The sequence below is a fragment of the Dermacentor albipictus genome, chromosome 3 (assembly GCF_038994185.2).
Source record: "Dermacentor albipictus isolate Rhodes 1998 colony chromosome 3, USDA_Dalb.pri_finalv2, whole genome shotgun sequence".
Taxonomy (NCBI): Eukaryota; Metazoa; Arthropoda; class Arachnida; order Ixodida; family Ixodidae; genus Dermacentor; species Dermacentor albipictus.
The window spans coordinates 91559102-91585734 of record NC_091823.1 but is presented as its reverse complement, the minus strand read 5'-3'; the positions used below and the strand labels follow the sequence as shown (position 1 = coordinate 91585734).

At 45.7% G+C, this 26633-nt stretch overlaps 1 protein-coding gene across 2 annotated transcripts in view; it reads left to right on the top strand.

Moving 5' to 3' along the window:
• The window catches only part of LOC135902940 (uncharacterized), a 187367-nt gene extending 161327 nt beyond the window's left edge, over positions 1-26040 (top strand). The window contains exons 3-5 of one of the 2 annotated variants that reach the window (XM_070535798.1): positions 16210-16593; positions 18745-19118; positions 23510-26040. In XM_070535798.1, the coding sequence (XP_070391899.1) occupies positions 16227-16593; positions 18745-19118; positions 23510-25453 (2685 nt within the window). In that variant the 5' untranslated portion in view covers positions 16210-16226 and the 3' untranslated portion in view covers positions 25454-26040. Of the gene's footprint in view, positions 1-16132; positions 16594-18744; positions 19119-23509 lie in introns of those variants that run through there. The other variant, XM_065433275.2, reaches the window with a different exon arrangement.
• Positions 26041-26633: the final 593 nt, after the last annotated feature.

Here is a 26633-nt window from a genome sequence, read left to right as displayed (position 1 = left end):
ATCTTTTTGTTCTAAGTTCTAGATTTACAGTAGGAGTAATTGAATGCTGTCTCCGTTAAAAGGGACCGAGTGCTGCAGAACAAGGCAAAGTAGTTACTGTGCTATAAAAAATAAGCTAAACTCGAAGAAAAGCAAAAATGAAAATCCACAGAAGAAATACGCTTAGACGTTGCTGAGGCAAGTCGACTGAATGGACGTCTTGATACGTTTTGAAATGGCCTTGTGTTACTGACTTTGCTCTATGCGGCATACATTGTCAATCACTTCACCCGGTATTTTCGCAACGGCTTCCTTTGTTTTCACCCATTCATCTTATCTATTTCTCAAAAGAACATCTTTAAACATCGTATGTGATGCCAAATAGGAGCTGAAGTTAAACTAACTCAATATGGGGATAAGAAATGCAATCGTATTTCCACTTCAGCTAGTTGGCTAATGTGTATTTTAAGGCAATCTGTAACATCAATTATAACATCAGCTTCAATCATTGACGATAAATGATGAAAAGGGGAAACTGGTGAAAGCGCCGTTTCGCCGTGCCTTTACTAAGCTCCGGCCACGCGAAACAACAGTAACAGTCTGGTGTTTATAATAAAAAAATATTAGGCACTTCATTGTACACAAATACAAACTAATCCAAGGACCAATAGTCAACGGCAAAAAGAAAAGTTTCAATTACATCAAAAAGCGTAGATAATTAGGCACAACACATGTAACTACAGCGCAATAACCGAATGCAATCGGAAATCGGTGTAAGACTCTCGTTAAGGTAACGTCTACTCTCAAGAGTGTGCATGAATCCACAATAAACAGGAGGCGCGATGTCTCTCCTGAGCTGAATTACAAGAGCGCCCAAAACGTAAGTTCGAGGACACTTGCAGTTTATGCGCCAAAATTCTGCTGAAGCTACCTAGCGACCAAAAGAGTGAACTCGCATTCAGAAAGATTATGTCAACAAACAACCCTGAAGAATAAAATATATCAATTACACGCTTTTCATTGTTCCAATAAATTTTTTTAACTCATTCGTGTCATTGGTGGGAGCGCCCCTCTTCAAATACAAGTGGCCTTGTCCACAAGAATCGGGGGGCTCTTTTGTAGCCTGTGACTTCTTTTTTTATCGATATCAACATTCAATCAAAACTTTTAAACAACTAAGGCACGCGTTGTGCTGCCGGTGCTTATAATGGGAAGGCGATAGCCAACACAATTCTAGACGCCGTGTGCTCTGCCACTGCGCGGAGTTTCAATGTCTTCGATCACCTTGTCGCTACTGTATGCTTGGTCTAGTCGGTCTCCTCGACAATTTTCAAATAGTCTTCCACAAAACTGAGACTGACTTTTAGATTTCCATAAACCTTAAAGTTGTCTTCATACGACCTTACGCGTGTTTTGTGCATCTACAATGTTTGCGGCGCGCTCCGTTTGTCACACCGCTACCTCGCAACAAAACTTCGCGATTATCATCACCAGGGCTCAGCTTGCGGCACCCACGTTGAACACTGTGTCGTGATACATTCACTTATTTTCTTGCTCACAGTAATCCGGTGCCCTGATGAATTTATTGGGTAGTCACTAATATCAAAAAGAAGGTGCCAGCTTTATTCTGGCTTACTGCTTCCTTTAACTCAAAGTGGCCGAACTCTTTGAGATGTTTTTTAGCCCTCTCACTCTCCAAGACCTCTCGCATGAGTGAGATTACAAAAATAGGCTTCAATGCACTATCCCCTCACCCAAACATTCAAATACCGCTGTTCAAATGGTAAAAATTGTCTCACCTTCGTAGGCTTCATCATCAGGCTCTTGTAACTTCGTCATCAAGCACAGCGATTTTTTTTTTTCGGAGAGACAATCACCCCCCCCCCCCATAATATCAGCTTAACGGCCTCCTCAACTTTCGTAAGCACTTTTGCATCGAATATGTGCAGTTCCCTCATTTACCCGAGTCGCGCGTATTCCACTCCAAGCATGATGTATACCTATTGTACTTTTGCCTGCGATGTACCTCGACAATTAGCGCAGTTTTGTTTTATTGACCCATACTGAAGTCAATAAGGCCCCCGGTACAAAATGTTTTTCGGAAGCTTTTTCTTTAATGTGAAGTATTCTTTTGCTTGTTCCAGGCACATTGCGTGTTGTTGGTAGGTAGCTAAATGGGCATTTCCAGTCTCGCCACTCTTCGGCCAAATCAAATAGCCATAAGCACGTACAATTGTATAACACGTAGTCACTGATGGCGTAACAATATCTGTTCGCTTACGATCATTCAGTACCCACGTAGAACTCAACAATCAGCTCGTCATAAGCTCGCAACAAACGGTTGGAGTAGAACTCATGCTGTTGGGGTCACACGATGTCCTTGGTCTTTTTTTTTTTTTGCTTCGTTTGTTCTCGTATCAAGCGCAGACAGGTTCGAATAGGTGTCTACATTTGGAAGTATGCAAAGTTCTAGAAAATGCGGCGTCAAGCATACAAAGAGCCGTGTTTAACATTTCCCTTAGTTTCATTCCGCGCACTGACGTCTCGTGTTTTAGTGCGGGTAAAATGAAGTAATTTCAAGACTGAACAGCGCAACACTGACGCAGTGGCCATCTTCTGCTTAACAAGGCTGTGCCAATGAAATGTAAAAGATGGCATAAACCAGAGATAAATGCTTTGTTTAGTGAGAGTAATGTTTTTATTTGCCGGAATATAAACGTAAAATTGGAATATGAAATTTGGCACAACTCGTCTTACCCCGTCACCGGCTCCATACAATTTTGCAACCTAAAAGCCGTGTCCACTAAAAATATTAACAGAGATATCACAATATATCATTCTACAATAACAAATAAATCAGTGTCATAGCGTCCACAAAGTATGCTTAATTCTAAAGATGATCACACTAACTCATTTCAGGGCAATCGAGTGCATAGATAAGCTGCATTGCTTCTAGCAAGATATCGTAAATTCATACGATGGACGCTGTCAAACCTATTTGTCATTTGGATCGAAATTCGTTCAAACATGATGCGCGTTCAGCAGTATTAAAGCCGATTTAATGCTAGCACTGATGATGCGAGCCGAGCAGTACCCCTTGTGTTCACTCCCTCTGCGGCTTGGCTACGGTGCGCGGAACTATTGCGATACCGTGTGACTCAGACCCAAGGCACCGGCATTCGCTGCCATGAAAGAGAGCTGCAGGCCTGAGACCAAACAAAGGGCGAGGCGGGATCCTAGTGGTAACACAAGTACGAACAACACACAGGGCATTCTGATCGTGGCACAAACTGGCTTTTGTTCGTGCCTTTTCCTTTTATAGCCCTACAACTCTGAGTTACACTTCTTTTTCTCGCGTTTTTCTTCTTCCCTTTGTCTAGCCTCATTCCTCTTGCCTGACTTCCATTCTTCTACTGCGGTGGCCCGGAACTTGTGGAGACAGCACGTAGCTGCTCAGTGTCAAACATTCATGAAACACAGAAGCCTGGCAACGCACTCTGCCTGTGATAACGTAACTTAGTTTCCCTTTGTGTCTGTACGTCCCCACATCCTCTTTCTCCGTCCTACGCTGAGCCTCACCCATGAGAAACTTTCAGCTGGCATTCACCAAACACTCGAGCACAAACTAGATATCTCAGCGTCCCCTGAATACGGGCTGGCCAGCTCTGTGCCCCCTCTTCTGTATCAAAATGTGTCAGGCGCGACCCAACACACTGTAATTCATGTGGGAACTCCCTACAATTGTGGAAATCAATGGCACTTTATTATTTCCACTTGTTCGTCGTAATGTACTTATTCACGAATTTCTGGCCGCCTTTCTGGCCACTGTCGCAAACATTATGCACACATTCATATGTGTCAGCTACTGTACGTTTTCATTACGATTGTGAGGTGTCAAACCACTTTACAAAGCGTAGGAAAACACACAGTAGAATAGGGTGTCCTGTCTTCAAGACCTAAAGAACATGGCTTACGCGTCCCTCAAATCGTTACGGTTACGCTATGGGAACGCGGGTTACGCGCAAGCGTATGGGAATAGCACCCATATGGGGGGCTTGCGGATAACCTGCGCTCGCGAACTGAAACGTCACTATAACTATTTGAAGGCTTGTCGAAGTAGCAGAATGGTATGCGCGTTGTTACGATGGACACTTGTTTCACAAATACTCATTGCAGCTAAACAACACTTAGTATGAAAGTGAGAATGCTGCAGTAAGGTCCCATTCGTGAAACAATTTTTCAGAAATACACAAATGATATACGAGGCTGATTGTAGGCTATTGGCTTCCAAGAGGGGTTGGAAGGTTCCTTTCTGAATGCCCGGTGCCTCTCTCCACCAGGTCGGTGTCCGTGTCCTCCAACGCTCTCCTGCCAGAGATGTTGAAGCGTGCCGAAAGAATGCTGACGCTCGAGGCGGGAAGATTAACTTGGTTTCATTTCACATCTTTGCAGGGGTTAGGCCAAGAAGTAAAAGAAATGCGAAAATAAACATAAACTGCTCACAAGAGAGCAACGTCAGCAAAACGTGCGCTGCTCTTGGCAAATCTCGAATCCTCTTTCACACATCCGCACTGCCGGTTTTGCGCACTTTCCCCGCCGAAGTGAAAGGGGGCTTTTAATCCTCAAGTCCCCTCCTCCACCTCCCCTGCGATGTCAGTCCAGCCATCATTCTCGCAATCCAACTTCCCTGTAGTCCTTGGAAGATCCCTTCCACGAATGGTGTCCAAGAACAACCTGAGAACGACTGAGGAGTTGGGTCAACGTTCAGGCCACTTGTCAAACGGCCCATGCACTTCGGGGGACGCAAACCCGATCAACCACATGCCCTCACTTTCCGTGTTCACGTTGCTTGAAGGTCATTGGTGCACAGTGCGAAGTCTTTAGATGAGCAATACTTTATATGTATAGCCACTTATAGCTTTTGTGCTGAAAAGCCTAAAACTACGTTTTGTTAATAAAGTAATTGGAACGTCAATGCATTTCTCCGCGATGTTCGGGAATTAATATCTCGAAACTCGTGTCACCCTAAGAATTCGTTCTAAGTGGATCCGCCTTGCGAAATCCACGGCTAGAATTCGTAAATTTCACATGTACCTTAAGGTAATTAGTTATACACTTAATTAGTTATCTTTATTAATTAGCCCATTATGCATTCCATTTTCTTCTGCAAGTAATGTTGGCCTCTCCAAGTAGACCAACTCATGAACTAGAATTGTGCTATCTGCCATAGGCAACCTTTTAAAAAATTTGGGAGTGTTCGCTGAGACACCCGGCATTATAGGCAACGTAGCAAAGATGAACCATTGCGAAAAGATATAAATATATATGATAGTCATATCATAAGCAGCCAACAAACAAAGACACCAAGGTCACCACAGGGTAAATTACTTGTACTTACTAACTGAAATAAAGAAATTATATATATAACGGAATTGAAAGAGGATAAAAAAACAACTTGCTGCCGATAAGGAACGATCCCACGTCTTTGCATTACGCGTGCGATGCTCTACCAAATCAATACTGTGTCATGGTTTTTCGGATAAGCAACAGCTGTGGAGACGCACCTGTTGCACTGGTGAACATATCTTAATACTTTTTCGTCTGAAAATCCTGTGACACGTTTGGATTGCAACAAATGTTCATTCACAGGCCTGTCAAGAACAGGGTTAAAGACATTATTAGCATTCAGGACAACAAAGGCTTAAAATGTCTTTTAACTTTTCGGACAGAATGTCATTCATATCACGCACCTGGGAAACTGTAAGAGGATTATTATGCAGACTGTCCCACAAAACTTCTAGTGAGGAGCTTTTTCGCGGAGTGAGCAACCTCTGCAGCCTTACCCATATATAAAGTGGACGACAACAAGCACACTCTTATAGATCACTCATGTTTCTTCTTAAAAAAGGGCTAATACACGGTCTATAAACTCTTGTAGCGCACGGCTTGCAGAGAGGATGTGTCCGCTGTGATTAACAATGCAATGCATAGGCTTTTGACTTGTATTTATATCAACGGTTTCAGCCTAGCCCCACACGAGCCTTACCACTCTCACCGCCACAAGCTCTCACCGCCAGCCCCTCGCTGCAGCCGACATATCGCTACGTAAAGGCATTTGAACTGATTAACTACTATGCCGAGTCGAAGAAAAAACATCATCACTCTATTCCCATCTCCCTGCCATCACGGGGAATGGCTAAGGTAACTCAGAGTGACTCGCAGCGTGATGGCATCTCGAAGAAGTTGATTCGTCTCGTCTTGGGGCCAACTAAATCCTGTTATCTTTATTCTTCGCTCTTGCCCGAAGTTTGCCGCTCGCGATAAGCTGAGCCAGCTAAGACATTCAGAGCAGCCCTCAGTGCACTTGGAAGCCAGTAATTATTGTGTTGCACTGAAGCACAAGACGCGCAGGTGCATGTCTGCTCCGGCAGTGACCTACGAGGAACGCAATTACGCCGACTTGATTTGATCCGACAGTTGCCCGAGTTGCTTGAAGAATGGCAGACCACAGATTTCCCCACCTGTTACGTATACGTATACGTAAGCTTGTGTGTGTGTGTGTGTGTGTGTGTGTGTGTGTGTGTGTGTGTGTGTGTGTGTGTGTGTGTGTGTGTGTGTGTGTGTGTGTGTGCGCGCGTGCGTGTGCGTGCGCGTGCGTGTGCGTGTGCCTGTGTGTGTGTGTGTGTGAGTGTGTGTGTGTGTGTGTGTGTGTGTGTGTGTGTGTGTGTGTGTGTGTGTGTGTGTGTGTGTGTGTGTGTGTGTGTGTGTGTGTGTGTGTGTGTGTGCGCGCAGACATAGGCACCTGCCACTTTGGCTATTACAAGCTTCTTTCGATATGGCTGAAAAATAAACTTCCTAATAAAAGAATCACGACCATTCCACTCTGAGAAGGTGGATGGCCAGCGGTGATGTAAACATGTTGTATGAAAACTTGTGGTAAACACTTTGGTGCGTCACTCATTGTCACTTAGTAACGACGGTCACAATGTGTTTGTGGTGGCTATGATATACACTGATCTGCTTACTAGCAATTGCAAACACATTTTTGGTAATATACGCCTCTGAGTGCTCGGGTCGGTGAGGCATCGCAAGCGATATGTGTGCAAAATGAAACGCGTAAACCCCTCCCTCTTCGGTCCCGACACATCCACGTCGAAATCGCCGACAACGACCACAAGGTTGGTGTCATCGCAGCTAACCCATGCAAAGTGAGTAGCGATGAACCTTACGATGCTATGAGCCATTGCACTTTTTGCATGCTTGCAAGGGTATGAGCCAATGTTTACGTGGTGTGACCCATTGATGATGACAGTTTTCGACCTGCTGTTCTGTATGTTGTATGCGCGATTAGGGCGAATGCAAGCACTGTTCACTTCATTTTCTTGACTGCTTGTGGCGTCTGCCTTACAAGCCTATGAGCCATTGTATCTTTTTAGCTTGCTTACAGGAATATGATTGCTCACGAAAGTTGATGATATGATAGCTTTTTGTGTGCGGACACCAAAATTTTGTAGTACCCTGGCCATACCAACTGCGTTGTAAAAAGCGAAGTGACATTTAGCATGATAGCTTTCTCGGACTCTGTCCCAATGCCTAGCTGTATGTAGCCTGTAAGAGACAAAATTGGACATGTGCCCATTGATCCTTAGTAGGCCACAAAATCTGCATGTATGCGACATCTGTTTACCACTATGTTGCGCACATGTAAATGATCCAGTTGGTATTCCGACGGCAGTGTTCGAGAGTCGCAGCGTTGTTTACTGCCTTACGGCGCACTCCAATCTCTTCTGTGGATTTGTCGTGTTGTTCCTCACAGAGTATTTAATGGTTTCGCATTACAGAAAACAAGTAGTTGAAAACCCTGCCACAACGTGCTTGTGCTTCGGTCATTGTTGTCGCGATGATAGCTACATGGGGGGGCAAGGGGGAGTAAAGCATGGAGTAATGCACTAGGTTGCCAGGAGGCAAATGATGAAGTATTATTCTTGCACTTATCGGCAAGGAGAAACGCTGCGCAAAATGCGATGAAGCTATATGCGAATAAACGACAAATAGATGTTGCCTTGGGTTGTAAGCTCTTCTTAGATGCAAGAGGCATTTTTCCGCGAAATGTGCACTTCATAACTGCGCTGGGTAGCGAGAAATTAAATCGGGAACTCCTTGTTCGCATGTATGCATACGCTGCCAAAAAATAGGGAGGGGGGGGGGGGGTAAGTGCAATCAGCCATCGGTGTCAACAATGCCACCGCATGCTGCCTACGTCAGCAACTTCAATGGATCTATAAAAGCATCAAGATAATTGTCAGCATACCACTGTGCCGATGTGCGTCTTTTACTTTGGCGGCATATCTTGCGCGTCCTCAAAGTGGAGCATTCGCTCAGTGGAAAGGGCTCTACACAGCCAAGGACAATTACACAGGCTCAGTTTTCGGCACTCTGATCAGGCCGACAGCAAAGCTGCTCGCAGAGCAAGTTTCCTCAGTAATACAAAGGACCACGTGTTGTTGAAGTTCGGATCCCCATGCGTCTCCGACTACGGCGTTATTGAATGGCCGATTACGTTTAAACCGTAAAATATGCAAGGTGTCACAACACATGTTAGCCAAGCTTTAAACAAAACTATTACAACATATGGTTATGATATGCTTACGGTGTTCGGTCATCTGTCCTTTCCGCCGCTTAAATAAATTTTGAGTTACAATTTTATGGCTAATTGGAAAAAAATAAGCAAACTAAGGAAACAACATATTTATAACGATAACTGTTACACCCTATATTTATTTTCCACTAGACGATTCACTACCTGCACTGCTGATTGTTTGCTGCCGTGTTCCTTCGTTTCGGCTGAATTGGAGCATTTATTACTGCCCGCAGTCGCTGCGGACCCTACTCGTCACAAAAGAAAGGAGGAGTCGCCGGCATGTATGGCCTCCGAAATTTTAGGCATGTTCGCCGCGAAGGCGTAGCCCAAGGAGCGTTTCAGGCCAGCCATACTATGCCACGTTTCCCCATTGCGACGAGAAGCGCCGCTAATACCGCTGCATTGCCCGTGTGTGCATGCTGCACTTCTGGTCTTGGCGACACAAATTTTATTTTTTCGCAATGCAGCTTGTCCGGTTTGCGAGCCTGAATGCACACGTAGCCCAGGCTCATCACAAGAACTGTGTAAAAGATAACGTTAAATAATGTATTGTGTGTGTAATACTCTTTATAAACGTGCGCACAAAATGAGCCCAAATGGAGCTGCAAAGTCGACCCTTGTGGTAATGGCGCTCCTCTTGAAACTAGAAACGCTTTTTTTTTTTTACGCAAAGCTTTACCGGCGCAATCAAAAGTGTGCCACATCTCTCCAGTGTGGGGTGGTGTGCAAACTTCCTGCCCCACTTTTTTGTGTTTACATCTTTAACCCAGGCATACCCGCCGTGGTTGCTCAGTGGCTATGGTGTTAGGCTGCTGAGCACGAGGTCGCGGGATCGAATCCCGGCCATGGCGGCCGCATTTCGATGGGGGCGAAATGCGAAAATACCCGTGTACTTAGATTTAGGTGCACGTTAAAGAACCCCAGGTGGTCAAAATTTCCGGAGTCCCCCACTACGGCGTGCCTCATAATCAGAAAGTGGTTTTGGCACGTAAAACCCCATATATTATTATTATTATTAACCCAGGCAGGCTGATGCCCGTCGTTGCACAATTTCACTCTCGACCAAGCCACTTGGAGTAACTGTTCTTACCCAGTGTAACCCAGGTACGGTAAAATTGCGCGGTGATGCACGACGCTGTATCAGAAGCGCTATCAGAGTCCTCGAAGAGCACTTTCATTGGATCAAAGCCAGCACTGTCACAATCAGATTACAGGAAACTAGAACCGAACGAAAATGTAAGGCTGTGCATTAAGCTCACTTGCCTGCGCCATCTCTCTAAAGGAAGAGAACTGCTTTACCAGATGTGTCGCCTCCGACACAACTGGGCGGCGGGTCGATGCTGGAGGCCAATTCAGTGGGGTCGAAGAATTCGGCGTTCTGTCGATAGATGGCGTACGCGCACTCAAGTCGATTGCGTTTCAGAAAAAAATCTGAGACAATCGCGAGTTTTGTGGCTATGACTGTTACATGTGGTTGCGTTCTGTTTAGGCACGATGCGAATCAGTGCTCGCATTTCTGTGCTTCACTTGAAACACCTCAGGAAACGCATTCGCCCCACGGAGGGCATGGACGTTCACATATCAAAACTATATGACGCTTGATTTTTATTGCAGAAGGGCGCTCCTTAGTACGGAAGTATTGAAAAAGGCAGATGTTAAATACGAACAATATAATTTTCAAGGCGCAGAATAACAACTGTATGCTCGGCCACTATAATGTAGAAATTAGTTTTTGCTCAATTATATTTCTTCGTAATCATGCATCACTAACGTTCGGCTGATTCCTGTAATAACATAGACATGTATGACGTTCCGGCCCCCGAAAAATGTGCGAAACAGGGACAAGGATATAATAGTTGTCTGACACTTAGATGGTATGTAATTCATTAAGCATAGCTGCATTAACAAAATGATGAATTCTATGTGTTAATTGACACTGCAGCAGAATTGCGCCTGAAATGCTTGGGCTACTGTTCGGTCCACGCGCGACGTCGAGCTCAGTCAGCACTTTTTTTTACCGATATAAAGAACCACGCGAGAAGTCTTCTTTCCAAAATGGCTTTCACTTTGGTACTAAGTCTGTACAAGTTTCACATTTCCTTGCGGTGTGGTTCCTTTCGTTGCTTGTTGTGGCATCGCTGTTAAATTGCTTCTGATGTGAATCCAATAAATGACCAAGTAAATTGTGTATATATGCTTGTAGGAACACGTAGTCTAGAAACCATTCCGTTGTCCTTTGAATGCAGATTCAAAGTTTTGTTTCATTTTTGTGGACGTAAAAAGTGACAGGCTTGTGCGGCACACGCAGCACAGTCGCTGCGTAAGCTGGAGGAGCGGCTCCGTAGGACTTCCATTTTCGGCACCTCGCACTGCCTGTTTCAATCATTGCACGTACGTAATAGCGTGCTTCGTAATTATTTTGATATGGAGAAATTCAACTGCTGATTAATGGCAACTAAAGTTTGGTGCACCATTCATTTCCGCGAACCTGAGTTGCATAGTTTTCATGCGAACGTGCGTTTTCTGTGCTAAACGACAGGGGACCGCTATTATTCATGTACGCACACAACAATGCACACAAGTCCTGCATTATTCATGCACGTATTCTTCAACAAACTGAAGAATGCGGAGCGGATGACATTGACATTTACTTCTCTTTCCTTTGTCTACCGCTAATAGTAACACCAAGAGTCCAGTCGAATACAAATACATTCCGGCAGAACACTGTACTGCGATCGCGCGAATGTTGCACATTTCTGGTAATGCTATTTCTCTAGAATACCAAGGAAACAAGCACGCCAAACAAACGGGAAACAGCAGGCAGGTAGATTGCCATAACACGACACAAAGCATTTTTGTATTTTTTTTCTTGAGGTATGAACACAGGCCTGCTTGTCTGCCAGCCGTCGCATGACTTTGGTAGCATTAACCAAAATGCAAACGAAGACGTGAAAGATGATGAGCTAAATTCAGATAAACCGCCAACTTCTTATGCACTTGCTTTTTTGCCACAATCCAAATATTCAGTGAAAGTTTGGTCGCTTTACCTATGACCACGAACGCTAAAAGTTTAGATTTGATACACGCACAACAATATTTACCTATGTGTAAAATGCCATACCGTACTACTAAGGTTACTTCGACTGCGCTATAATGTACTGATGCGTATAACTGTACGTACCCCTAAAGATGAGCTGCCGACCGGCTCTGTTCTCTATAGAATCTATTTTCTGGAGAAACAGGAAACAAGTTTCACCGAAATATCCTCGCTGCAACAGATACATGCGTTTAACAGCATAAGTTGTTTACTAAGACGAAGTTGCCTTTTTGCCTTCTTATCCGAGGGAATTGGGCCGATCGCGAAGCAATTACAATAGTAAACTGATCCATGAGGAAGTACAACCCGCAGTCGTGAGGGTGACGTTGTGGTATCACGGGGTCACTTTACTGCGCATAACGCCACACTCTTCGCGGGTGTCTAACGTTTGTCCTTGCTTTGTCCTTTAGCATTTTTTATATAAAATGGCGCTCCACGTAATTCCAGCCTCTTTCCGACGCTGTATTTGGTAACGCTGTATTACGCTGTATTTGGCAACCATTATCATCGGTTGCTGTATTTTTTTAGCCGTGTTTCTATTAGCTCGTTGCTCAGTTTTTCGCCGTTGACGCCGTCCGCAGATAGAGAGAGAGAGAGCAGTGCGAGGCGAGCGAAACGGGTGAGGGAGAAGCGTACGCGACGCCACGTTGCTCATTATTTTGGCGCCGTTGGTGCCGTTCGCAGACGCCGATTTTTGTCAGTACGCCGTCAAGTTCTTTCACTAGTTGAAGCGAACGCACATGGCGCGTGCGCTTCAACCAATGACAAAGGACAGTTGTCATTGGACAGTCAAAGGACAGGACATGGTGACGCAGAGCTCCGTTTCTCCTGTCGTCCCGTCGTCATGCTGTCGCCGTCATTGCGCCGTCATCATAGACACCACCGACGCCATATAGCCGTCTTCATTTCAGCTTCACAGGAGATTATTATTATTATTATTATTATTATTAGTAGTAGTAGTAGTAGTAGTAGTAGTAGTAGTAGTAGTAGTAGTAGTAGTAGTAGTAGTAGTAGTAGTAGTTGTAGTAGTAGTATAAAATTTCGTTATATGCTAATGACGCGAAACTTTTATAGGCGGCAAAAAATTTTCATGATTGTGCCGCTCTTCAGAAGGGCATTGCAAATTTTACGTCATGGTGCGCTGAAAACTAGCTGGTCATAAATGCATCAAAAACGAACGATGTGAGCTTCACGCGGAAGACAAACAGGACTTTATTTTCCTATAGCGTTAAACACGTTGTCATGCCAAGAGCTCAGGAAACGAAGGTCCTTGCAGTGCACTTCGATAGCTCTCCGAGTTTCTCGCCCTATGCTCAACAGATGAGGCAGCGTGCAACTTCGAACGCTCGGAGCAGCATGTCGCGTCATGAGAGATTTTTGATGGTTTGGGGCGGCACTTGTAGGTCAAATTATGAACTACACGAAGATGTGCAAAAAAAGTTCACATCTATATTGAAACATCGATTCCGACAAAAGCCTTCGATCTCCATAGAGCTAACACAGACACTCACGTTACCCACCCTCACCTGTAGACACAATAAATGGGATGTTCTTTTTCTTCACAACTTAATACTGTTGTGTACTCCAAAGTGTATAATAGCTGTGTCTTACCAGTACTCATCTACGGGGCAGAAACCTGGAGGCTTACGAAAAGGGTTCTACTTAAATTAAGGACGACGCAACGAGCTATGGAAAGAAGAATGATAGGTGTAACGTTAAGGGACAAGAAAAGAGAAGATTGGGTGAGGGAACAAACGCGAGTTAATGATATCCTAGTTGAAATCAAGAAAAAGAAATGGGCATGGGCAGGACACGTAATGAGGAGGGAAGATAACCGATGGTCATTAAGAGTTACAGAATGGATTCCAAGGGAAGGGAAGCGTAGCAGAGGGCGGCAGAAAGTTAAGTGGGCGGATGAGATTAAGAAGTTTGCAGGGACGGCATGGCCACAATTAGTACATGGCCGGGTTTATTGGAGAAATATGGGAGAGGCCTTTGCCCTGCAGTGGGCGTAACCAGGCTGATGATGATGATGTACTCCAGGGTAGCGTATCGTACTGCTGCCGAGTTGTAGCGACGCCTGCCTATCGAAGCTCGACCGACGTTACTGTTGGATAGCGTGGCGTTGTCGGGGGGCTGCAGGCATCCGGTAGACCATGGCGACTGGGCGAGGACGACACGATTTCTAGTGCGAAACTTGCACGGTTTATTCAAAGGTTGGTTAAAGATGAGAAGAGAATGAAGTGATTTAAAAAAGTACATTTCGGAGCCCCTTAAATAGGCTCTCTGCAATCGTGGGAGGGATCTTGCTTCCGTCGACGTCACGTGACCGGCACAGAGTCTGATTCGCGGAATGAGGGCCCGTCCTCCTCCGGTTATACTGAGCCTCTGGTTATACCGAGCCTGCTACAAGAAGGAGGGCGTCCCGCCTCCGATTATACCAAACCTCAGGTCCGGGAATTGCAGACGCTTGTCCTTCTCTTTTGGGCGTTGCGGCTTCGCGGAAGTTCCCCTGTAGAGCTTGACAATTCGAGGAAAGGGTCCCTCTAAAGTCGCACACACACACAAAAGAGGCCTGTAAACACTGCGGGGCTTCCGCCAGACGGTAGACACTCGAGATGACCACGGCGAATTAGGAAGTCACACTTCATTTCGACGAGGCATGGTGGGTGAAAGTCCTTTCTGCACGAGGTGCTAGATGCCACCCGTAGCAGGAGGAGTCACGCTTCATTTTGACGAGGCATGGTGGGGGAAAGTTTTTTCTGCACGAGGTGCTAGACGCCAACCGTAACAATACATGGAAAAATCTGCTGCTCGCATTTGCTTTCTAATATGTGCTTTTACGCCCCGCGGAAAGGGGCCTGCACTCTTTACCTAGAGTGCAGGCGACATAAAACGCCCATTAAGAGTGCCTTGATATCTTCATGCCTACGTTTAGTATTTTCGTTAAAGGACTTGCAGATGAATTTCGATACCTGAACAAAAACTTTCATATCTGTTGTGTGTTCCGTCATTCTGTAATCCTTTTTCTGTTTCTCCACTTTTCCTTTATAATATCTTTGTGTACAGATTTTATGCTCTGTTAAAATCTGTATTGGCAAAATTATTATTCTTTTTTATGTGTGCGTGCGTGTGTATGTGTGTGTGACCTTGCATTGTTCTTACAGTGCATTTTTTTGCCGAGTGCGCCAGCACCAAGGCCATCGAGGTTGTTCCTAGACACGTTAATAAATACATTTGATTGATTGATTGATTGATTGATTGATTGATTGATTGATTGATTGATTGATTGATTGATTGATTGATTGATTGATTGATTGATTGATTGATTGATTGATTGATTGATTGATTGATTGATTGATTGATTGATTGATTGATTGATTGATTGATTGATTGATTGATTGATTGATTGATTAAACCTTCAGAGCCTTTGCGGGCATTACATATGGGCCGAGGGAGGAGGAGGAAGTGGTGATTACAGTACAGTGAGGTTCGTTTACAAACTGCAACATGAACATGAATATACAATACAACATAATCTAATATAATATACTATGCTTATGTTAGTACAAGCGCTAGAAGGAGATGGTGTGACATGACATTGTACTCGTGCACTTGATAAAAACAAGGCATCAAATAACACAGCTCTTATATAAGTTGGACCAACGAGAAAAAAAATTCTTGCAACTCTACGTTGAACCAGTGCTTCAATGTAGTAAAATTAGTGCCGTTTGCGTACAGTTACAACAACGCTTGGCAGTTTGTTCAAATTATAAATTGCCAGAAACAGTGGTGAGTTACGAAGCAAGTTAGGACGTGCAAACATGGGCTGTCTGTTATATGCGCGATCTAAGCGTGAAAAACTGAGGTGGGGTGGTTTGATCTGCTAATGTAGAAGCGATGAGTCGCCTAATTAAGGCCTGTGAAAGTACGAGAGTAGCGCTATAAGATTCCATTTTTTCTAGTGCGGGTAGTTTTAATGAGACTCTGATAGCTTTCACACTATGGAAGCAGGAATATTTTTTTCCGTGGTAAAGCCGACTCCTTTATTTTGGATGGCTTCAAACTTCTTAATAAGGTGTAGCCGAGTATGGTTCCAAATAACGGCGTTATATTCTACCTTCGAGCGAACTAAGAGTACATATATGCAAGAATCTATCTATGCAGGAAGTCTATGAGGTTCGTGTGAACTACATAAATGCTGCTGCATTCGCCTTAGGAGAACTAGCCCATTAGTCGACTCTTCTTTCTCCTTCAAAGTTCGCTTGTTCTAATTTAAATCAAAGACCCCTGAAATTCTCTTTCAGTCCAATTCCTGACCGATTCCACTCAGTGAGATATGTGCCAGAATTTCTGATGTTACCATCATCATCTTCTTCTACACGCGCGGCACGCTCCCGATCGGCAAGCTCAGAGAAGAATGCGTCGGCCGCCATTGAAGGCCATTTCGGAATCCCTGCGATCCAAAACGAGCCCACTTCGATCCACACAGGCATCACAGAAGCCCGCATGGATCCGCGAAACCACGTGGTCACCTTACCGCCGTCGTCCTGTGCAACCGGCCAACCGGACGAGGTGCAGGAACAGCTGGAGAATGCGAACCCAGCCGAGGGGCCCCGGCCATTGTCACCGTCGGCGCAGCATAGACTTCAGCGCGGTCGCCACAGCTCTGTCTCGCCTTCCAAGCGCGGAAGCCGTTCAGAGAGTCCCAGGAAAAGCAAGGGCAAAGGCTCCCCGTCACCGCGCCCCATGTTCCAGCGCTTCCCAGGCAGAACCGCGAGCCGTTCGGAGCCGCTTGGGAGGAGCGATGGTGCTTCTCATCCGACCGACAAAACGTTCCCTGCACCCAAGCACTTGACTCAGCTAATTAACCAAGGTATCTTCCCATTCATTCCTAGCATGCTGGTCATCACAAATGACGAACATCTGCACGTTATATGGGCTCGCGTTAAGTGGGCCCGCGCGATTTTTCAGCTTTATTGATCGTAACGCCTGACGATCGTAATTTTGTACTTCCGACCAAACTGGCTGTGCTATGTTGTTGTTAACCTGGACAATGGCTATGCTTCGTGCTGCTGAATCTCATGGCAGCGTAGTTACAGAGAAAGGAAAAATTGTCATCAAGGAGCAACCTTCGAGTGCAGAAGTTGTAACGCTTATCTATATTTGGGAAATAGACTTTTTTCTTGTTTTGCACAGCTCTGTGCGGGGTTCACGGAACCATTCCAGCATGGTGAACGTTGAGAATACGGATATTCCTATTTCCTATCAAAAAGGGTATTTCTATTGTTCAAGAAAGCTATAATATTTGAGGTATTTTTAATTATTGGCTGCGATATTGTTACGTAGGAAGACGCAGACGAAAAGCTATATACAAGTATATTTACAAGAAAATATGCCGCACTTGGCCAAGAGGCAACAGCCCACGCTAGCCTCTAATCGTCGTCGTCGTCATCGTCGTCTTCACACTGCTCACCTCTTCGTCATTGCAAATACTGTTCCCTAGCAATATTGAGCATTATCGCTTTGTTTTGCCAGTAAACCAAAGAAAGCATTCTCTCGCATTTTAATGAAATCAGGTGGTTGCTGCGATATGTCAATACCGCGTTATGCGACTTGTCTCGATGAGTAGATCACTGTGTAATAGCTGATACTATGGAAGAATAACTAGGTGGCGCAAATATTACCGAGCACTAAAATATTATCGAGCACTCATTATCGCGTCATTCACTTTATATTACGATGACTGTATCATGACAATTGCAATAACTGCATAACTCTCGCTTAGTGGTTTCGCAGCGGTCTGAGGTGTTCCTGCATTGAATTTATTTCGCCTCGCGAGTAAATCATGCGCCTTCGTGCTTGGAGTCACTGCTACAGAGGCTACAATAGGTTATTAGCATCATGTGTGACAGCAGTGCCTAGATGCAGACACTGCGTAGGAAGTGGTTACTATAATTTCCTTTTTTTTTTCAATGTAGAGTTACTGGGCCGATGGAAAACAGTGACAATTATTAGCTGATGCGAAACATCTTATTAATTTTTGAGTTTCAAATAATTACACTTGTGCACATAACCACGCAAAGGCATCTCTGTGCTTAAATTACATGTTTGTAGTGTTAATACTACCAAAAATATTCTCGTCTTAAGGAACCTCGCGATCCTGTTATTGTGGTGTCACTCATAGTGACTTGGCTTGTTTAATTCAACTCATTAACTGTTTGCTTTTTGTGGCGAATATGCATGCCTCATATTGGTGATACAAAGTGCGTATTACCTTGCTATTTCAACTTCGTTGTACAAGGATGCTGACTGCTTTATGACCAGTTAGAGATTCGCAGAGAATGCGGTAGTAAGTAGGTTGCAGTACAATTTCAGCAGATCAGGCGGAACGCCAGCGAAACATGCAAAAAAGTTACGAGAAAGTGCTGAATACTAAATTGTTTGGCTGAATGCCAGTTCCCCGTCGAATGGCAGTTTTCGCTTCTTTCAAGTAAAAAGAATCGGCGCATTTCGTTCAAACAAATGTGACATTTCAGGGCAGTTTATATTCAGCTCACAGCCGTCTACGCGTCTCATTACAAAAAGGTCGGACCAAATCTTACAAAGCGAAGTGCCACCAATGCGTTCCTCGCAGCTCGCGGCGAATGCCAAGATGAAACGAAGGGTAGCAAGGGTCTACAGCGGCATTCAGTTCCCTTGAAAGGGCTAAACGGGGCAAAAATTGCTACCCGCCTCACCTGAACCGGGCAGGCTTGGCGCCGCGATGTCGCGCCATATCATAGTTTCCATTCCATCCTAGAACAGAAGTCTGTGGGAGACCTAGCGGTACACTTCTTCTACGGCAAAAATAATGTAAGGAAGGTAATACTGCACAAACAAATTGCCAGCACTGCATGCACTGTGTTTGGATCTTAGTATGCATGTCCATTTTTTCACACTCTGGTGCGGGGGCGTTTAGCGCCTTCAAACTCCGACGATATCTCTAAAAAAAATGAGCTATCGCAACATCTCTCTGCTTACACAGGCACCGACAGCCGGTACCTTCGTGAGCCGGTCGACCGCGTGGCCATGCCTACAGATAAGCCGGCCGACTTTGGTAGCGTACAACGAATCGGTGCTCCAGGTGATGCGGTTGTCCGGACAGCAGCAGAAGAGGCGGTCTCTGGTGGCAGAGGAAGTGCCGAGGAAGGCGTCTTCGCTTCTCAGCAGAAGAAGCACTCGACGATGCTCAATGAGATCCGCTCGAAGACTACTAGCCCGGCCTTTTCGGTTGCACCTGGCGGAAGCTCGAGCACCAGGAGCACCCCGGTTCGATTGCGAGACTCACCAAGCCGATCGCCGCAGGGTCTGGGCAGTGGATCAGCCCAAAAGCGCTCTCGGAGCACTGCGGCTGTCAGTGTAAGCGCTTTCCTTTCGTACACATCTTAACCATACATCCTGAAGCGTCATACGGGCATCTCATGTGGTTGTAATAAATCAAAGGTAATTATAGTACACGCACAACAGATAATAGACGTTAACACAAAACTAGAGCAAAAACTACAAACACAAATTTGGCAAAACCCATATTATACGATGACTGTCGACGGTAATGGGTTTACCATTGACTCAATATAGTCATGCAGCATATTGCCACCGTCGGAACGAGTAATGTATGAGGCGTGTACTGCATCGGAATTATTCTTCGGTATTTCCCTAAGAACACTCGGCGCCATCTAGCGCCGCCGCCACGTAGCATGCGCGTGGCGTCCGAATTGCATTGCGCACCGGTGCATGTGAACGCTGAAAAATGTGCCATGAGGAAAGCGGGCTTCGCTCTTGTGCTTCCTTCTACACACGCTGGGTCATCTATTAGCAATGCCGAGAAGTCCGCGCGTTGCGTCGGAAACGAGAACCGTGGCACCGGTGTCTGCGAACGCCGAGAATTGTTCCCTCGCTTACAGCACGCTAAGTGGCATTTGCTCAGTGACCCTAGTTGGTAGTTGGTGAGAGAAATATTAATTGCCGCGTACGTACGTACGTACGTACGCACGCGTACGTACCGTAGCTATCCTGCCGCAGTGGCATTAAGAACAGGTCTCACATCAATAGTATGTGTGTGTGTACGTGCGTACACAAACACTCTCGTAATGTACATACATACATACATACATACATACATTCATACATACATACATACATACATACATACATACATACATACATACATACATACATACATACATACATACATACATACATACATACATACATACATACATACATACATACATACATACATACATACATACATACATACATACATACATACATACATACATACATACATACATACATACATACATACATACATACATACATACATACATACATACATACATACATACATACATACATACATACATACATACATACATACATACATACATACATACTATAGATCTGAGACCAGTTCTTAATGCTATTGCGGCAGGATAGCTACGGTTGTTGCACATGGGCACCATTTCTTGAGCAAAGGGGTTAGATAACGTCTGCCGAGTACTTTCCACTCATTTAATAAGATTGACTCCGATTTATTATCTGGCCAGTCTTGCCATTCTTTATTCCCCACAAAACAATGTGCGGTGCTATAGAACTATGCTTCTATCCTTTAGCAAGCAATACTGTACGTCTAGTAACTTGATGTTCTCTTCTTTCACTGTGCTTTCCGCGGCATCGAATCCCGGCCGTGGCGGCCGCAATTCGATGGGGGCGAAATGCGAAAACACCCGTGTACTTAGATTTAGGTGCACGTTAAAGAACCCCAGGTGGTCGAAATATCCGGAGCCCTCCGCTAAAGCGTGCCTCATAATCAGAAAGTGGTTTTGGCACGTAAAACCTCATAAATTAATTTTTAATTTTCACTGTGCTTTCCATGATTTCCCAGATAATTGAAAGCAGTTTATCATTTACAGGCATCACAGTAGTCCAGATGTCCAATTACGAACACTATTGGATGCAAGTGTCACTGTATACAGACCTGATTTCATTTTTTACCAAACGGACTAGACGCAAACTCTGTATTTAATGTTACATTCGAATTTATAAAATATTAGATATTCAATTCGATATTCGGTTGGGATTTTTCTCGAACACTTGTATTTTATTTGATTCCAATATTTGACTATTCTATAAACCCTACTTATTTTATATTACTCTACGTATTCTTGCCTGATCCTGCACGTTTGTGAAATATTTAGCGGTTTTCGTGCTGGACAAAAGTGCTTAGTTGTAGATCAAGGCATGAAACAGAGAGCACAGGGCCCTTGTAACAATCGCTGTTGAGTATACGCTAATAACTCCTTCGAGCCCGTCGTATCCTAATACACAGAGTATTCTCACTTGCATGAGCAGAATATATGTAATGCGTGAAACAGGATGCGATGTCGGGCTAATTCTTTTTATGCCTTCTAAAACGCACAATTCAAAATTATAGAGGATAATGGGAAATGGGGAGCGGAGCTAACAGTGCGAAGAGTTTTGCTCTGCGAGACAATGACAGTCGAGCAAGTGACCCCCCATGGCGTGCTCTCTTTTTTCATTGTGATAACAGTCTCCAAAGTACCTTTCTTTCTTTCTTCTTTTTTTTTTGCTTGTAAGTGTAATCGCTGCGGCAACAGCGCTGTAGAGAAATATGCTCTATCCAGTAAAGTGCAACAATCAGAGATGTTCTTATAAACTGGTTGTAAATGTTAATCATAAGTGCTTTCGAAAATCGCGGAACCGGAGAAAGTAATTAACACGTGAGGTAATGCAGCTGGCGCTCTTCTGGCGCTAGCAGCGGGGAAATTTTTTTCAACACATATAAACGTACAATGCACCCCTCGTCGACTTGCGTGTATTCGAATGTCCGTTTGCTTTTTCCTGCGCTGATCTTGATTAGCCCTGCTGTAACTGTAAGCAAACACGTTTAAAGGCCAGAATACATGGAGCGAACTTTCACGACGAAGTTCGGGCGGCAGAAAATCTGCCGCTCCGCGACGCCGTCTGTTCGTCGGGCTGCGCTACATGGAGCGAAGACACGGCGGAGCCACCGGTGAGTCGCTGCGTTGTTATCGGTGTGGCTAGGCAGTTTGATTCGCGCTAAGCCACTACTTCAAATATAGACGAGGCAAATGCGCGGTAATGAAACACATGACACAAAAAAAAGAACTTTAACGACAACTATTAGCGCTTTTGAATTGCGGAACACTCTAAAAACGCGTAAATTTTGGTTTAGAAATGATTTCTAGTGTTTTTTATGTGTTTGAGAGATTCATGTGCGATGTAGTTTAAAGAAAGCGGCGATGCTGTGCGTTGTGGCAACACTTGGCGGGTAAAGAACTTTCGGCCCCTTCAACTCGGCGGCTCTGTTCTGTGGCTCAATGCGCGCGCGGCCGAAGCAAGCAGACCCGAAAGTAGCGCACGTGAGCTTGTCTAACAATAGCTGGTACGCTTTGGATGCCATGAGTACGAAAAGCAGGAGACCGGCGTGAACGGTAGAGCGGGATCGGGATACACGGACAAGCGGGGAAGCCTAGCCGGAAGTCGGGGCGGACAGTGAGACCTGATTGGCTCGCTTTAGGGCGCCGCTCGTTTGCCGCTTCCGGTATCGTCGCCGCCCGACGAACTTTTCTGCGCCAGCTGGATCGGCGGCGAACGACGTTTTCTCCGCCGCCGCGCGTCGCGCGTACGCCGCCGGGCGTCGAACGCCGACTATTCGTCGCATATTCGCTCCATGTATTCTGGCCTTAAGGCAATGCTTTCTTGGCAATGCTCCAGGACATTGCTGACTGTGGATGCTACCGCTGCTGCTGTTGTCTTGCAAATAGCTCACACGCTGAAAACCAAACAATATGTAATGGTGTTACCGAACCTACCACCACAACGGTCCCATGCTCTGACCATCAGGCCCCAACCGCAGGCGTACGCATCTCTCACGCTAACGCCAAGTAGCCCTGCGAGACGTTTGGCACGGGCGCCAAGTCTCGTAGCACGTACGCACGAGAGCACGTGCACGCAACATTTTATTAGATGCGCGCGCTCTTGCACGAGAGGTCTGCGCGCCATTTCAAGCTTTAGGTGATGTGGACGGTGGCGTCGCTGAGTCGCGTTACTCCGCCGCTGTGATTGACGGTTGCAGTGTCCGTTCGTCACTGAGGTCCACTGCGCATCTCCTATCGAGATGCGCCGTTTCTTCTTGCCGGTTTATCAAAGCTTCCGTAACACCAATTCCAACAGTGCGTAGGAGCTGCATAGTGTTCACTGCAATCAGCCGATTTCCAATGCTAATCGCAAGCGGGACTAAATAACGTTGCCTTGCTCGCGGTTATGTTACCTTAGAGAAACAGCATTATCCCTATTTGCAACTATCAAGGATCTTGCGGTACTCCCAAGAGTTTTGGCGCGCCTTGTGGGTTTGTGGGACATTGAAACACACTCCGCACAGTTGCTTATGGTGCAAAGTCAGCTCTCAACATAGGTACTCTCTTTATAGATCTATAGGGAAAGGCGCACACTAATACGAAGAAACGGGTGTGTAACTGCTGATTATTGGCAAAAAAAAAGATTTAATTGATAGCGTCCAGTTTTCGTCTTTATCACAGCTGCACAGTCTTGCTGAGAATTCTTAAAATACTCAGCCGACTAACGCGGCGCTACAAGATAGCAGAGAAGCTTGTTCTCGATAAATTGGAGATCTGTATTTCCCAGACTTTGTTAGGCATCTGATCAAAATTGCTTTTCTTTTTTTTTTTCACGCCTCAACAAAGAGCCCGCCAAGACTAGAACTCTCCGTGGCTGTAGTGTCTGGCACCTTGCTCTCGGTTCTGCTGCTGTTCGGGATCGTCAGAATCACTTGGCCACGGTCAAAGACTGTCGCGAACCTGTGCCTGACGCATGCCTGCCGCGCCTACTTCGACGGGCTAAATTCTTCCATCAACCACGAGGTGGACCCATGCCTCAACTTCACGCTGTTCGTCTGCGATGGCTGGCAACGTGTCCACAACTTGGACGTCTGGGAGGAGCAGTTCCAGCTCTTCCTCAGCAGGCTGGACGTGACACTCAAGAGCATCAAAGTTCCGGTATCAGGACAGAACGACGAACAGCGAGCCGCCGTCCTCTACCGAAGCTGCGAGGACGTCCTCCAGGGCAGGAGGGACGAGCTGGCCGTCGTCAAGGCTGCGCTGGACGAAGCAGGCATCGTCTGGCCGCAGATGACCCGAGACGCGGACGTTCTACGCACGTTGCTCTACAGTTCTGTCAAGCTTGGCTGGGACACCGTCCTCTCCTTTGACGTCGTCGGAGGTTTTGGCAAGGCAGCGGAAGAGATCGTCGTCGGTCCTGGTCGGTCTTTCCCATTCCTGCGGTCGGAATTCACGAGCAGAGACACGCCATCAGAGCAGCGAATCTACTTTGAAGTTCTAAGGAGCCACTTCCAACGCAAAGACGCAAATATCAGTAGCATCGTGACGCACGAGCAGACGCAGGACATTGCAGAGCCATCGATGAGAAACCTCTCATCCTATTACAGCTTCGGTGCCTGGCCGCCTCAGCTAGCCACCTGGTTGGTGAACGCAAGCGGCGCGGGTCTCACAGAATCTCGCTGGCTGAATGCCTTGCGCAGTGTCAACATTAGCCTGCGAGACGAAGTGCACATCTCAACCACAAATGTCGATTACGTTAAGGCGTTGCTGACTCTATGGGAGCAGCACGGCGAGGACGCGTTCCACCTGTTCGTCTCGTGGTGCACAGTTCAGGTCGCCGCCTTGTACGCAAACAAAGACTTGATTATCAACTATTACTACAAAAGTTTCGAGAAGGCGCAAGTCTACCACAGAGCCTTCTGCGTCAGCAGAACCCTGTTCTTTTCCAGACAAGCGCCCTTCGAGAGATATGTCAACGACACTCTCCAAGAGAACACTGCTGCCATTGCGAAAGGAATAGCTCTGTCCGTCCGGTTAGCCTTTTTCCAACGCCTCTCGAGCTGGGACCACTACGACGAAAACGTTATGGTGGTCGCGAAATGGAACTCCCTGGAGACCGCTTTCCGTAATTTCGAGTACGACAAGCACGGAAACACGGCCCTCGGTGGAGCAAGTGACAAAATTCCTGACATGACGAGCTCCTTCGTAAGCAATTGGCAACATTCAGGGTTGGTTACTGACCCGGATGAAGTTATAGACTTAGCGTACGCTATCTACCACCTGCGAATTTTCAAGCTTGACTGGAAGGAACGAGACTTCGAGGTGATGCCCTACTCCCTGTCATTTCCGCTTTTCGACCCGGACCTGCCCGCTACAGTCAACTACGGGGGCTTTGGAAGTGGAGTGGTCGGCGCCCTGGGCGCCCTCTTTCTCAATTCGTACTGGGACCAGGATAACGCGTCGCAGTCCCTGATCGCGTGCATGCAGAACAGTTTGCCCGGCAGAGAAAAATACGCGTATTACTATTTGCAGCAGGCTGTCGGATACCGGGCCCTTGTTGACGCGTATAGGCGAAACGGCCCTTCTTCAGCCTGGGTTCTGCGGGGACTGGAGCAGTTCAGCGACTTGCAGCTACTTTTCATTGCGACTTGTTTCGGCCTGTGTGTCGGAAGCCACCACGTGCACAATCAGTGCAATCTGCTGATGCTACATGTGCCCGAGTTCACGGAAGCTTTTCGGTGTGCTCGAAAGGACCATCGGGACTTTCCCCAGCAGTGTCAGCTGCTGTAAAAACTTCAGAGCGAGTGCATATGGAGAGCTGCTTGCCTTGGCTGCGCTTTATGGCGCATCGTGCTTATAGAGATGGTGACTTGCGGGTTCTGTTGTCGCCGACAGCTATAATGGGCTTATGGTAATGTGATTAGCCAGTGAAATTTGTAAATATGATCAATAGTTTCTTTCGTTCTTGGATTTTTGTTTTACAACGAAGCTGTACAATGCTTTCTACGAACAGTCTTAAACTGATTCAGCCATAGACAGTAACCGAGTCTGCGGTGATGCCGTGATTAACGATCTGATTGTAGTTTACGGTGTCTTGCATCTCCGTGTTTATGCTTTGCACCTGTCACTCTGGCATTCCCCCAGCTATGAGCATCTGTGTCACTAGTAGGACAATGCGTTTTCTTTTAAGAGCTACAAGAATTTATTATAACGCTACATCAAAAGCTCTAATTACGTGATCAAAGCAATAGCCTCTCTAACGTAAACTTGGACAAGACGCTAATGAACATCGCAGACAAGTTGACGCAGACGGCTAACGCAACGCATTTGGCAAATGTAAGCAAAACAAGACAACTTGCGTACAATAAAAATGCAGATCCAACCTATACGTATAGCTCAATGCATTTACCTAACCTACAGATAACACGCCAACATTTGGGCTGTTTACGTTCTCATTTATTCTTTATTTTTTCTAAGTCGTAGGATCCTAATTTTTGTTTCCCATGCGAAGTGGTTTGACTAGCAATGTAATGCGCCACTAGGGCACTTAGTGCGGTGCTGTGAGGATGTTTTTCCACTAAAACCGCTGAGTAAATGTGAAGTACCTATAAGCGACGCCTCGTACAGGGACCCGTGCCAAAGAAAATTCGGCGTCGTCGGAGCTGTCTGTGAGCGAAAATTGCCGTATATATTTAGGTGTGTGTATATGCCACGCACTGCTGTATGACATGCGGTATATGCGGGTTATATTACCACACCATTCTATCACTAAAGTTGCTCATACCTTGCCTTAAATTCTTGACAAATTTATTCCTCGGAATTTTGATAATGATAGCCCACAAAGAAATGTCATGAAACAAAACACTCATAGCGCATGACTTTTATTTGAATCTTATCAAGCCTAAATATTAAAATTGTGAAACAATAACAGCAACCTGAAAACGTAATTTTTTGGGCGCGGTTGTTCACT